The following is a 13,639-nucleotide window of genomic DNA, read 5'->3' as shown; positions in this document are numbered from 1 at the left end:
GGGGGGGGGGGGGGGGGCAAGGATATGAGTAGCACTTGAAATTAATGGGGCAGGGTGGAGCAGGACTCCCAGGGGGCTGGCAGAGGGCACGATGATGACATTAACTCCGCCCTCAAGCAGCCATTAGGGGGCGGGAGGTTCCACTAATCGCAGGACGCAGAGCAGAGATGGCTCGCAAGGTTCCCCAGATTGCAGCGCCGCCGCCGGGCTAAGCTTGTGCCGCGAACGGCCTGGAACATCGTCCGCGGCGAGTTAACTATGCATGATACCATTAGAGGAAGCCAGACACCCCTGACGCTCAATGCAACACGTGAAATCTTTAGAGCACGATCACATAACTAAACCGAGGGTTTCAGGTTGCAATCCAGATTTCATTCAGACCCACATCACGTAGAAAAATATGTGACAAATTGAAAGATTTCAGCAAAGATTTTAATAAGCGCTGGCGCTCGGAGGGCTTTCATTTGCAATGTCATATTTGGACGACTGTGCTCCGAGAGCTATTAAGCAGAAATGTGTTCGTCTATAAAAGAGCTCTTCTGTGTGTGATTGCCATTTAATAGCCAGCCATACGTTCACGCTCCAGTCTCGCTTTAATGTTGCGGCGCACCGGGGACCGACCAGAGTGAGAACCCAAGGCCTTCGAAACATCTCGTCCAAATTACCGTCATCTTCGGAAGCGCGGCGCCGAGGGTACGAGATGAAGTGTTGTCATAATGTCGCTGTGGCGGAGCTCATTGCCTGCACATTCACAGTGTACAGCCAGGAGATATGACCCCAACACGCTGACACACACACACAGGATTACAGCCATTAATCTGTTTTGGTTGCACATTCAGTGCCGATTTAATTAATACTAGACCGAAGCCGTGATTGTCTAACTCTACATTCTCACACAAGCACACTTGGAGTTTTAGTGTGTCGTGATGGCCTGAATTACTTTTAAGAGGCTCCCACTCTGGAGAAAACACAATTTTACAGCATGAAAACAAACATATTTAACTGTAAACATAGTGAAAAACAGTCTGAGATATCCGCCTGTATCCGTTGCAGTAACTCACGATCAGTTAAATCCCACCAATAAGAACTCTCCGTTTGCCAGGCGAGGAAAAACGCGACGGTCGCAGAGTTGAGCGAAGGACAGACAGACAGACAGACAGAGAGACACATTTAAAGGCTTTTTTCACCCCGGGGTCAGCGATGATTTCTAATACATACAGTAACATCAATGGCACATTAAGACAGTGTAACCACGGCAACAGACACCGGGATTATCTCAAAGAGAGGCGGACAAAAGATCCAAAGACGCTTTGTTTAAAACGGCGGCGGCACGGTCCTGAAAGCTAAGCTAGAAAGCTAGAAATAGACTCAGGGCTGCAAGGGGCTGGATCCCGCTGAGTGTGTGTGTGTGTGTGTGTAGTTGAATTAATCACATTGTGGGGACTTGCATCCCTTTGGGGACATAAAGCAGGCCCACACAAGCTAAACCTTTACATCTTAAGGTTAGGACTTGATTGTAATAATTGTGTTATGGTTAGCCATGTAGTGGCTAATGTTTGGATAAGTCTCCAGGAAATGAAAGTCAATGCAATGTCCTGATAAGTGACAAAAACAATTGTATGTGTGAGTGTGTGTCTTTAAATGTACTTATCAATGTCCTCAATATGTTCGACACTAAACTCTACAGGAAGAACTGAGGTTTCTGCTTCCCACTTCACATGTATGTCTCTCACACACACACACACACACACACACACACACACACACACACACACACACACACACACACACACACACACACACACACACAGTATGAGATGTAATGACCATGATGGCTCCGGGGCTCTTTCTCGAGTCATCTGACTGTGAGCAGAACATTAAGCAACAGTCCACTTCCATAAAACACACACTGTTTCTGCAGCTGCAGTAACACCGTCTGCCCCCTCCTCTCACCCCCTCACCCCTCTCTTTTGGTCATCATGAGCCAAATTCAGCCAGGCCAAGCAGAAGCACAAAAACTCACTTCTCAATACTTGTCTGCTGTAAAACGTTGTTGCAGTGAAGTCATTTTGCACGAATCGTTCGTTCTTTTCTAAGAAGTGCAAGGGTTGGACAAAATAAAAACAACACCTTATAATATAATAAACCAATACATCACTTTTGTCCAAACCCTGTATAAAATCAATGACCTGGGGTAAAAGTTAGATTGTTTCAATGACACTTTAAAGTCCATTGAGTACTCAAAACACTTAACTGTGATAATCACATGTGCATAAACTAGCCAATCACAGCACAGAACCAACAGCAATGTGCCACGATGCAAAATGTTGAAATATAAATACTGCGCTGCCACTTCCTGCTTCGGCTAGAAATAACTTTTGATGACTGTGAGGTTCTTTGAAACTACAACAGTTAGTTTTGAAAGCTTAAAATCTCCAATGTTGAGGTGAACGGGGAAGTAACAGTTGAGTCACTGGTCGTCTTGTGCAAATGGAGAATGCGGCATCTTTATTGCACCTTTGCAGGGGCGTAAATACAGACAGAGAAGGCAGTGAGGTTGCAGTGGAGCTTGAGGGGTGGGGGGTACCCAAAGAGAGAGAGCCCTCCAACAGTGTGCCGGACGGAGTTCGGGCCATTGCAAGTGATTCAGGTGCAACCTTTGAAAACATAGCTGCTTCTTCAGAACGGCAATCTGCTCGTTTCCAGACACCGTCGCCCTATTTGGCGGTGGGAGTTTGTTGACATTATGCTCAAACAAAAATGGCAAAAAGATCCAGAATTGCATAATACCATAAGATATGCAACGGGAACATCCCATCACATGAACGTCCATCGAGGCGTTGACCATTAGAAGCAAATGGTCATACAGTTCAGACTCTTTACGGGAGCTCTCAGAGAATCAGCTGGGAGACCCAATCAGCCCTGAGCAAACATGGCCGTGAGACCTCAGTGAAGTCAACAACAGGAGAGAAAATCAAGCCATTCAGAGCCAATTTGAATGTATAGTAAAGAGAAATCTGTGATTGTTGTACATGCAGTACAAGTAGAACAGCTAACATCTGGCAATGAAAATGTAAAAAGGGGATTTTTCTTTATTTCACACACAGAGTCTGGAGCCAATCAGCTCTGGTTGTTACATCATACAGAATTCCCGCTGAATGGACTCCACCCTGCAGCGTTGTTCCCTTTTAACACTGTGCAAGTTCCAGTGTGATCTTCTTCAAGGCAAACACTGAGTTCTGAAAGTCGAACTTCTTAGCCTCTGCCATTTGCCGGTAGCCTATCTGTCGATGTCTTCAACTCCCTCCGAGCCCATGACCTCTGACCCCAACCCCCCTCACTGAATCTGTATCTGGGTTAAACTGATAACTGGAGAGCAACCGCTGAAAAAGAAGAGCTGGACGGAGGGAGAGATGTAGTTTGCATTTGTTTTCACACATTTCTTGGAATCAGGTGACGGTGATCAAGACCGTGAACCCTCTGCAGCCAATCAGCTGTACTTCCTGCTCAGTTCTTCTCAGTCTCTATTTTCACTTTATCTTTCTCCTCTCTATTTTTTCCCCTCCCCCCGGGTCACCATCTGCATGGCAACACTCGCAGCGTGACACTTCCACAACCCAGGAGGAGGACGACAGCGACAGAGTGCAGACCTCTCTCTCTCTTTATTCACAGGCCACCCATAATTCATTAGCTCTCCCTCTCATCCTCTCTATATTTGCCTCTCTCTGCAGTGTGACCAACGCGGGTTTCTGAAAGCCCGTTGGGATGTGAAGGTGCTGACGGTCGATACGCCGTACGGCCATTCAGCACGTTTTAAATTCGACCGCTTTCATGCCAAAGCTCATTCAGAAAAAGCTGTATTTTAGAGGGACAATGACATTTCCCATTGTGATCACAGACGACATACACGATAATGCATACTTGTGCGGTTTATTCAATCAAACGGCATCTTACCCACAATGTCAACAGAACATAACCATCATAACTCAATACAACTTTTGATTGTTGCCGATAACTGCCTCATTTATTGGCCGAAACATAAATATCGTCAACTCATTACGTCCCTGCAAAATAAAAACAACAACAAATGGAGAACATATGCATGAAGAGCAATGGTTTCCTTCACAGACGGACCTCTGGTACGGCTTCAGTCCGACCTACCGAAGAGATCCTCGCTTAACCAAACCCTCTCTCTGATTGGTCAGTTCTTCATTCGGCCTCTGGTCATGCATTGTCCACATTTTCTCTTCTTTGGCTTCACTTTGAGCATCCATCAGTCACAAAGAGATTTAATTCCTTTTTCTTTTCTTATTTTCACCGGGCAGAGTGCCAATGTTTTCCTTTCCTTCACTGACTCTCACCCCCTCATCCCTCCTGCTCCTCTTTTCCTCCCATCCCCCATCCCCCTCTCTCTTCTTCATCCCTCTCCTCCTTTACTCTGCTAAGCTTCCTGTTTCGGTTGCAAGTGAAAGCTGTTTATTTATTCAGACAAGATCTATTTCTCTCATATCCCCCCCCCCGTCAACACCACCCTTCTCTCTTTCTCCCCCTCAACTTCTTCCTCTTTCCCCTTCTGGTTACATGCTTGTAGAGGATCACTGGGAGTAAACAAAAAAAAGGAGGGATGGAGGGAGGGAGGGAGGGAGGGATACGATGCGTTGGAAAAGATCGGAGGAAATCAGCTGCGATTCAAAAGTGAAGGAGGCGTTTCATAAAGAGAAAAAAGACGGGATGTAAATACAGAAGGTGGAGGAGAGAGTCTACTCTTTACTTCCTGTGTAGTTGTGTGTCAGCGGGGGAAACACACACACACACACACACACACACACACACACACACACACACACAGGTACAAAGCTTCTTTATGGGTCTGACCGTCGTGAGAATAAGACTGTAACAAAGTATCCCACTAAAATACAGCCAGAGGGAATGATTAGTGTGTGTGTGTTTGTCTCTCTGTGTGTCTGTGTGTGTGTGTGTGTGCGTGAGTAGGAGAGAGCGAGAGGGTGGGTGAAGGAGAGAAAGAGTGTGTGAGCAAGAGAGATAGAGTGCCGTGCTCCAGGTGGTGCATTATTAAACAGATTTGTCACGTTGGGCAAATGGCATTAAGTCCGTGTGTGTGTGTGTGTGTGTGTGTGTGTGTGTGTGTGTGTGTGTCGGATGCTTGTATGTGTGCAAAGGCTAATGTATAGGTTGCACTGAGCAGTTTTAAGTTGGGATGAAAAATAATTTCAAAGGGTAAAAGCAAATGAGCTTCTCAAAAGGAAAAATAAAAACTAAAGAAAGAAAAAAAAAAGACATGAAATAGAAAGTAAAGTCAAAGGAAAAGACAAGGTTGAAATAAAGAAGACAAAGATTTAATGGCAGCGAAAGAACAAAAGAAAAACAGCAAGACGATGCGAAACAAATACGACAAAAAAAGAAAAGATGAAAAAGAAACGGAAAGAAAGAAAAGGCCTTTTGGATTTACACATGGAGTCACATTACCTCATACATACTGCTTATACACTGTCTGTATGCACACACACACACACACACACACACACACACACACACACACACACACAAGCAGATCGTCATGTGAGGTGTGCTACCGTTTTAAATCCCTGCGGCTGCTGTTGACTAAGCTCATCTTTGTTTGGGGGGGAAAAAGTGTAGCTGCTGCTACGGTATCAGCCATGACAGGCAACAACACTTGTTTTAGTCACAGATAACATGAAAGAGACAGCCAGTGTCCTGTGTGTGTGTGTGTGTGTGTGTGTGTGTGTATGTATGTGTGTGTGTGTGTGTGTGTGTGTGTGTGTGTGTGTATGTATGTGTGTGTGTGTGTGTGTGTGTGTGTGTGTGTGTGTGTGTGTGTGTGTGTGTGTGTGTGTGTGTGTGTGTGTGATCTGCAAGCCTGCGGTAGGTAATCTTACTTTTGGAAGAAATCAAGCGAGATGAATACTGAGGACGGGACAGAAACACACACACACACACACACACACACACACACACACACACACACACACACACACACACACATACACACACACACACTGTAACCTGTGAGCACTCTGTGTGAATGGCTGAGAATGATGGCTGAAACACACGCAAAGGCAGAACAACATGAAGGTTCTGACTCTGATGGCAGGAGGAGACAACCATGTATTTCATGCACTTTAAAATTCGTCCATTTTCACTCGGATACCTTCGATTACGACATACGACATTAGATGTGACACGTCGATCACAAACCTCTCCGTTCAAACCAAAGATAATCAACATTGTTCAAGCTTACATGTGCAGAATCTGCCCACCAATGCTGACAAAATATATATAATTTCATGAAACAAAGCATTAATCCTCAGGGTAGAAGAGCAGAGGTGCTTCTCCACACAGGAACCAGCATGTACTGTTGTTCAGTAGAGACGTGTCCTCGTGTGATCTCCACCTCGGCTGTACAGACTTTCAGAGGGAAACCCTTATACTGATATAAATGTTACCGAATTATTGATATCTCAACGTGTCAGCAAGGTTGTAACTTTATATACTTTTGTACAGCTGAAATGATCCATAGATATCAGGCTATGGATAGAATTTAAGAGCTTCAAGAGTTCAAGAGTTGGTTCATCGTCAACTATCATATCATGAGGTGGCAGGATCAAACTTTTAAAGAAACAGTCTGCTTAACAACACACACACACACACAGTCTCGCCTACATGCTCTCCTCTTTCCTTCCTCCTCTTCCTCCTCTCCTGTAATTTCTAGCCTTCCCCTCTCCGTCATCTTCCCCTCCGTCTCCTTTGTGTTTTCGTGACACACTCTCGCCTCAACTATGTTATTATCTCTTGCTGATTCCAGAGGGTTTCGGAGGAATTCAGCCCTCCCCTCTCTCCTTCTCCTTCTGCCCGCCCAGTCCGCCTCCGTCACTCGGATGCTGAATGCGGTATTGTTCTCCGCCCGCCACAAAGCTTTGATTGACAGCTGTGGGAAGCTGAGAGTGAATTTCGACCCTCCCCTCCCGCTGCCATCACTTCCACTTGTCACCCGGCCTTTTTTCTGCATCGCTTCCTTTTAAGTGATCCAGTCGTGCTATGATTGTTTTTTAAAACCTCAGTTTAAATCCAAAAGGTGACAAACTTTAACCTGCAAATCTTAAACGTGAGGTACAGTCTGTGTTCTTTCTCTAAAAACCAGCCGGCTCCAGAGTCCCAACAGAAGCCCAGCTCCTGAGGGGGAACCGAAGAACCGCTACGTACGCCGAAAACCCTTCTCAGGTGTTTCCTCCCTGAATAAATCCCCCGTTGGGACGTCACACGGCTGAAAGAGCGTCACCGCTCACATGTGTCAAATTCAGCTGCAAACACACAGGCGACGAGGGAGCCAATCAGGGCCGACCGTCCTCATCTCCATGGAAAGAGTGTCACAAATAACACACAGTCATGAGCCTCATTTCTACGTCTGAAAAACACAGCGATGGAACGGAGGGAAAGGACGAAGTTTCTCCAAAATCAGAGTTATCAGGTAATATAGTGGAGTTTTGACTCCCGTGAGGAAACGGCATCTGCTTCGTTCTCCACGATGTCTTTGTTGAACCGTGACAGTTTAACATGCTTTTTTCCAACACGACAAGAAACAAAACGCTCAAAACTTTGTTTATTTCTAAGCACGAAAACGCTCCAATTTAAAAGATAAAACCGCGACTATCTGCAGCTTCAGGCCGGAAATATCAGTCCCCACCTCGACGAAATGTTTTCCCTCTGACCCATTAGTTAAACCAGTATAATCCTGAGCAGAGAAAAAAAGAGGTCTGGCTTACAGATAAAGCACCACACACACTACCAGAGGGGATTTAAAGATTCAAACAGTGGTCTTGGTAATTAGGCGGACGGATTTGTGCCTCTCTTCCCGGTCCGCCGGGATATAAAGCGACGCACAATGCAAGCGGACGAACTCCTTAAGTGGATTAATTAAAACCAACACAGCGGGGTCAAAGGTCAAGCCCCCTTTTCGCTGTCAGCCCCCCTCACCCCCCCCCCCCCGGTCTCCTCCAGCTCGGAGCGCACTCCAGCTGCAGGACGGCACACCTGCACGACCGAGATGATCGGTCGACGGCGAGAACGGACGCTGAAGAGACGGAGGGAAGACGGAGCAGCGGGGGACTGTCGGGTTTTTTGAGCGCGGACACAAGGAGATGTTTTTACATTTGCATCAAAAACACTTCACCCTCAACCATTTGAGTCGTATTTCTCTTTAACAACACACACTCATCTTTAACTCTGAAACATCCAGCGACGATTTAACCAGACGGTAAAAGAATAAAAACCTGAGCTCTCTCCCTCCCTCCCCTCCCTAATCGAATCCAGAACACACCTTGTCTTTGCCGTGTGTGTGTGTGTGTGTGTGTGTGTGTGTGTGTGTGTGTGTGTGTGTGATAGCTGGATGTAATCAGATGGAATTAATATGCATGCTGTTTCTCATTATGGCATAACTGAACTGCACTTCAGATATGTGACGTGCACCGCGAGAGGCACGGACAGATTTCTAACATCCGTCCACTGCGCTGTCTCTGGAGTGTGTGTTCGCACACGTGTGTGTGTGTGTGTGTGTGTGTGCTGATACGCTGCATGAGACAGAAGAGATAGCGAATGATAACGCTTGTTTTAACACATGCATGCACACACATTTGTCACTTGCATTGACTCCTTATTGCGCTCAAAGTAAATCACATTCCACAGAGCCGCATTAATCAGCTAATTGTGCTAATATGCATATCACGCCGCCCGATTGTGTAACAGCGGCGACGTCTCGTCTTTCATCCGCACCGATAGTTTGCTTCGCAGTGTCCTTGTTTCAGAATCTTTGTTCCAGCTGACCAGCAGACGTCGATGATCGAAACTCTTCGAGTCGACTGGATTCAACCACAACGCCCCAAAAATCAAAACATCGCAAGTTCAAATTTATAAAATGATATCTAACTTTGTGCTCCGTAACGCTTCCCTTTGTTCAACCAACAACAACACACACAAACACACACTTTCTTGTTAATGCTGTTTATGATGGATGTGTGTGTGTGTGTGTGTGTGTGTGAGCGTGACGGAGGTGAGTCTCATTACGGGAGAGAACGACAGAGAGCACCGCCGAGGTGCTTCATTAGCATAAATGATTGAGAAGTGCATGAGTGGGCGTGAGTGCTCATCTGTGTGTGTGTGTGTGTGTGTATGTGTGTGTGTGTGTGTGTGTGTGTGTGTGTGTGACCCCGAGAGAGTGTGAGTGACAGGCCGGCGGTAAGCTGGTCTTTATTAAGATGCAGCGTCTTTTGAGAGGGACAGCTGCTCCTGCCTCTTATCTGGAAATGACAACGGTTTAATAAAGAGAAGAGACGAGAGACGGAGGGGAGCTAAATAATCCTCTTCCCCTCCTTCCCATCATTCCTTCTCTCCTCTTTTGCTTCCTTCCCATCATTCCTTCTCTCCTTTTTTGCTTCCTTCCCGTCCAAATGAAGAATCGGACCCTCTAAAAGGCGACAACAAAAATAAAACTCTCTTCGGATTTCTTGCGCAAAAAGTTACAATTCTGTCCACATGAAAGTCCCGTTTCACCTTTGACCTTTCAACGCGGCTGTCAAAGAGGCCAATGGGTGGATTATTAGCTCGTTATGAGTGCCGAAATTAGCTAAAAGTGTCATTTCTCAACGCTGCCAGGAGATGTGTCCCCGTTAAGCAAATAGACCGAGAGGAGAGGAGTGTGTGTCCACAGAGTGTGTGTGTGTGTGTGTGTGTCAGGTCACCCGCATGTCCTATTTCTCAGTCTGGATGGTCACCACTGCCTGTTTGGAAATGACATCATTCACCCCACCCACCCCCCTCCCACCCCTCTTTGTCCATCAGCAGTTTGCTGAAATATGCCTGCTCTACATTACTCCACTCATATTCTATTTAGGATTTGTGGATAATGACGGTGGGATGGAGGGCTGCGGGGGGTGGGGGTGGAGGGGGTGGGGTATAAAGTGATAAAAGAGGGGAGAAGCAGCGTTAAAAGAATAATTTGAGGGTCTTCAGGGTTCTGTCTCCTCTCTGCGTCCCGAAAATAGAATTTGCGATAGTCCCAGCCGCCGCCGCCGAGTCCGTCGGGGGAATAATGACTTATTTATCAAATAGCTGAAATATTCAGGGACAAGGCCTTTTTAAAAAGCAGCTTTTTAAATTCATAGGCTTCTCTGCTGAGATGCTTAATGACAGTGAATGTATTCATAGTGATTTGCAGGGTCCGAGATAGATAGAGCCTCGCGTGCTGCCCATGAGTCTAATAGCTGTTTGACAAAAAAAAAAGGAAAAAGAAAAGGAGAGTGCTCACTCAAGACGAGGTGAGCGAGAGAGTTCTAACCTCTGACCTCACGGGGAGGCTCGGTGAATCCATTTGGTATCAGGACCGCCTCCTCCTCCTCCTCGCGCCAAGTAGTGAATGGCTGTGTTGCTGCTGAAAACATGTTTCGCAGCTCGGGAGATCGAATTGAAATGTTCTCTTAAAGCGCTCTGTTGCGGGCAATCAGCCATGAGTAAATGTTTCAAGAGAAATTCCTGGAGGGCCATACTTTTTTTTTTCTGGCAGTGCGCGAGGCTCGTCAACATTTGGAGGGACTAAATCAGCATGGGAGGGAGGAGGGGTGAGGAGTGGTGTGGGGGGGGGGGGAGGGGGGGTGTGATGGTGATAAATGAGTGTTATTCTTACTTCTACACTGGAATGGACGAAGTTTTGGAGGTGATGGTGATGGTGGCGGGGATGAGGCACTGGTGCAGGGCAGCACCGGGGGTTAATGAGATGTACGCGGACACGGAGCAGCTCGCGTGCGTCAGGCTCGTGACAGAGCGGAGGAGACGACGAGAGGAGCTCGAGAAAGTAGAAGGTACAGCGGCGCAGATTACAGCCAAACGGCGCAATCCGTGCGTAATTACGCGCCACCAGTGCCGGAACCAGAGCTCTAAAGGGGGCAGGCGGCGAACTCTTGCCTGCGCTGCGTCCCACCCTTATTTTCTCCCAAAAGAAAAAAGAAAAATAACACACCACCGCACTTCTGTCTCTATCCCCTCTCCGCTATCACCCCCTGCTCACAATGGCGATGGCTGTGGAGAAACTGACCGGGCGCTTACCTTAACACGTTCCAGCTTTTCAGTGGGTCCAGGTCTGAAATTATAGAAACCATGGTCGACTGGGCTGGGCAGCACCGGGAGAGAGGGAGGGGGTGCGGCAGAAAAAAGATCGAAAGAAAAAGCGGCGCAAAGGCTGTAAACTCCGTCTGCGAATGGCAGCGATTGCTCGGATGCAACCCGTCCTGGTTGTTCAGTGGGTGATGAGCGCTGTCACAGCTCTCTCTCTCTCGCTCTCTCTCTCTCTCTCTCTCTCTCTCTCTCTCTCCTTCCCTCCGCCCCCTCCTGTTCGAAGCCTGCGCTCTGCAGACGCGTCTCCGAGCTTTCGAAGGCAGGCTGAAATGCAGAGCTGTACAGTAGAGGGTTTACCCCACCTAAGAAATTCATATACCCATCTTATTTATTTTTTTAAACACACCTGGGGGAATAGAGTTTACACACCTTTTTTTTTTTTTTTTAGAGCTGGCACGCTGTAAAAAATGGAACACTGTAAAAAGTGTCCATCTCAGCGTTCATCTTTAAGGCTCGAACCTCCTTTGATGGATACATGTTTTTTGTCAGTGACGATATTTAGCAGCATCACTGCAAGATAATAATGATAATAAAAGAAAAGCCATGGTTGCAATGAAATGATAAAACCATAATTAAACCAATTAAATTAAGTTTAGCCTTCAACATAATGAATTGTGTAATGTTTCATTCTCCAACTAGAGCTGAAAACCTTCATGAAGCATGTCAAATATTTCACAGCTGAGACCTTGTTCACACAGAGCTGTTGAGTTATCATCACCAGCTCCACTGCAACTCGCTGTCAGCGCTGACTTCCTGTCTGACACCACCACATCCTGTTGATAACTGTTATTTTCTTTGACTTTTTTCTCCCCCCCCCCCCCCCCCCCCCCCCGCCCCCCTCGACATGGCAGCAGATGCGTCATCCCTGGCGAAGAATGACGAGGCAAAAGCCAAGTCCCACCTATTGTGAGCTCTTTTTTTTTTTGCTCATCGCGAAAAAGAAAGCACAGACGAGCCCCGATGGAGGAAATAAAGAAAGAGAGAGAGAGAAGAGAATTTGAGAACTGTGTCCGTTTCAGATAATTGTCGAGTACAACAGAACAGAGCGGGACTGAAAGTCTCTGCCAAAGCCATCGTAGTAACAGCACAAGGGGTTTGTTATGTTCAGGGGTTACGATGTTAGTCATTGCTCTCACAGATAACGGTCAGTTTGAGAGGAAACGGCTGTGCTTTCATTTTAGACAGTTGGCCCTTTGAATAGAAGACATCCCTCAGTTGAGTTTTAGCTTCATCATTGTGCATTTTTTAGTTTTGTCAACTGGTTTTAAATATTTAAACCAAAATCAATTGGAAGACCAATGAAAAAAAAAACAGGTTTTCTACAATAATGAGCTTTGAGGTTTTCTCCAGCTGACATTCCGCAGAGCGGAGACGCTGGTTCGCGTGGAGGCGAACGGAGGGACCAGAGCACACTGCAGGTAAGACGACGGTAATGCAAAGCTACAGCCCGGCGCTCTCAGCATCAGCAGCCATACTGCACCGGTTTTAAATAGACTCAATTGGACATCTGCTTCACTGAGGAGGAGGAGGAGGAGGAGGAGGATGGAGAGAGTTGACAGCATCTCTCTCGTCTTCCTCTGTCTCTATTTCTGTCTCTCGCGCTCGTATAGACACGGACGCTCGCACGCACATCGGAGAGATCAAACAGAGTTTAGTTGTTCTTTGCACAGCTCTAATTTCTGCACAATAATCACTCTGGCAGGCCTGAAGTCTCAGAGTGGGTGTTGGTGCACCTGTATAAGTTAGCAATGCATATACACCTGTTTGCATGAGAGAAAAGGGACGAAAACATTGACTGTAAGGTTTGGATTACCATCTTTATAACTGGTTTCTCTTCATATAAACTTTGTTTCCGTCTGTGGAGCTACAGTGGACGCAAAGTGCAACAAATACGTTTCTTACAAAATGCATTTGATGTTGTATACGAACATAATTCAACCCAAAATGATTTGGTACGTCGTCCGTGTTAACATGAAGGAGGAAGTATAAAGGAGCAGGGCCGGTCACAGGGGCGACTGTGGCTCAGAAGGCAGAGCTCCTGCCTCCTCTAGTCCATGTCGATGTGTCCTTGGGGCAAGACGCTTAACTTCAAATTGCTCCCGAAGGTTGTGCCATCGATGTGTAATTGAGTGTGAATGATTAGTTAGTCGTGATGGGCAGGTGGCACCTTGCATGGTAGCCATCAGTGTCTGAATGGTGAGTGACATGTAGTGTTAAAGCGCCTCGAGTGGTCAGAAGACTAGAAAAGAAAAATGTTACCCAAACGATCTTTTTCCTAAACCTAACTAAGTGGTTTTGTTGCCTAAACCTAACTGAGTTTTCTGTAAAGACGGAAGTTTATTTTGAAAGACTGTTTGCTTGTAACGAGCAGAACTTGAGACATGTTGCTGGACTTTTGTAGGAAAACGCCCGAAAAATGAGGAGTAACATTACGTAA

At 46.5% G+C, this 13,639-nt stretch overlaps 1 protein-coding gene across 5 annotated transcripts in view; it reads right to left on the bottom strand.

Moving 5' to 3' along the window:
- The window catches only part of celf2 (cugbp, Elav-like family member 2), a 166,247-nt gene extending 154,896 nt beyond the window's left edge, over nucleotides 1–11,351 (bottom strand). For 2 of the 5 annotated variants that reach the window (XM_076111476.1, XM_076111477.1), the window contains exon 1: nucleotides 11,134–11,349. In XM_076111476.1, the coding sequence (XP_075967591.1) occupies nucleotides 11,134–11,186 (53 nt within the window). In that variant the 5' untranslated portion in view covers nucleotides 11,187–11,349. Of the gene's footprint in view, nucleotides 1–11,133 lie in introns of all 5 variants that reach the window. The other 3 variants (XM_076111478.1, XM_076111479.1, XM_076111480.1) reach the window with 2 other exon arrangements.
- Between the last annotated feature and the right edge of the window lie 2,288 nt (nucleotides 11,352–13,639).

This window comes from Anarhichas minor, unplaced genomic scaffold (genome assembly GCF_050575085.1).
Source record: "Anarhichas minor isolate MPS153535 unplaced genomic scaffold, ASM5057508v1 ptg000045l, whole genome shotgun sequence".
NCBI classification, from domain to species: Eukaryota; Metazoa; Chordata; class Actinopteri; order Perciformes; family Anarhichadidae; genus Anarhichas; species Anarhichas minor.
The sequence above is the reverse complement of the archived record's forward strand: the minus strand, read 5'-3'. Positions and strand labels throughout refer to the sequence as shown.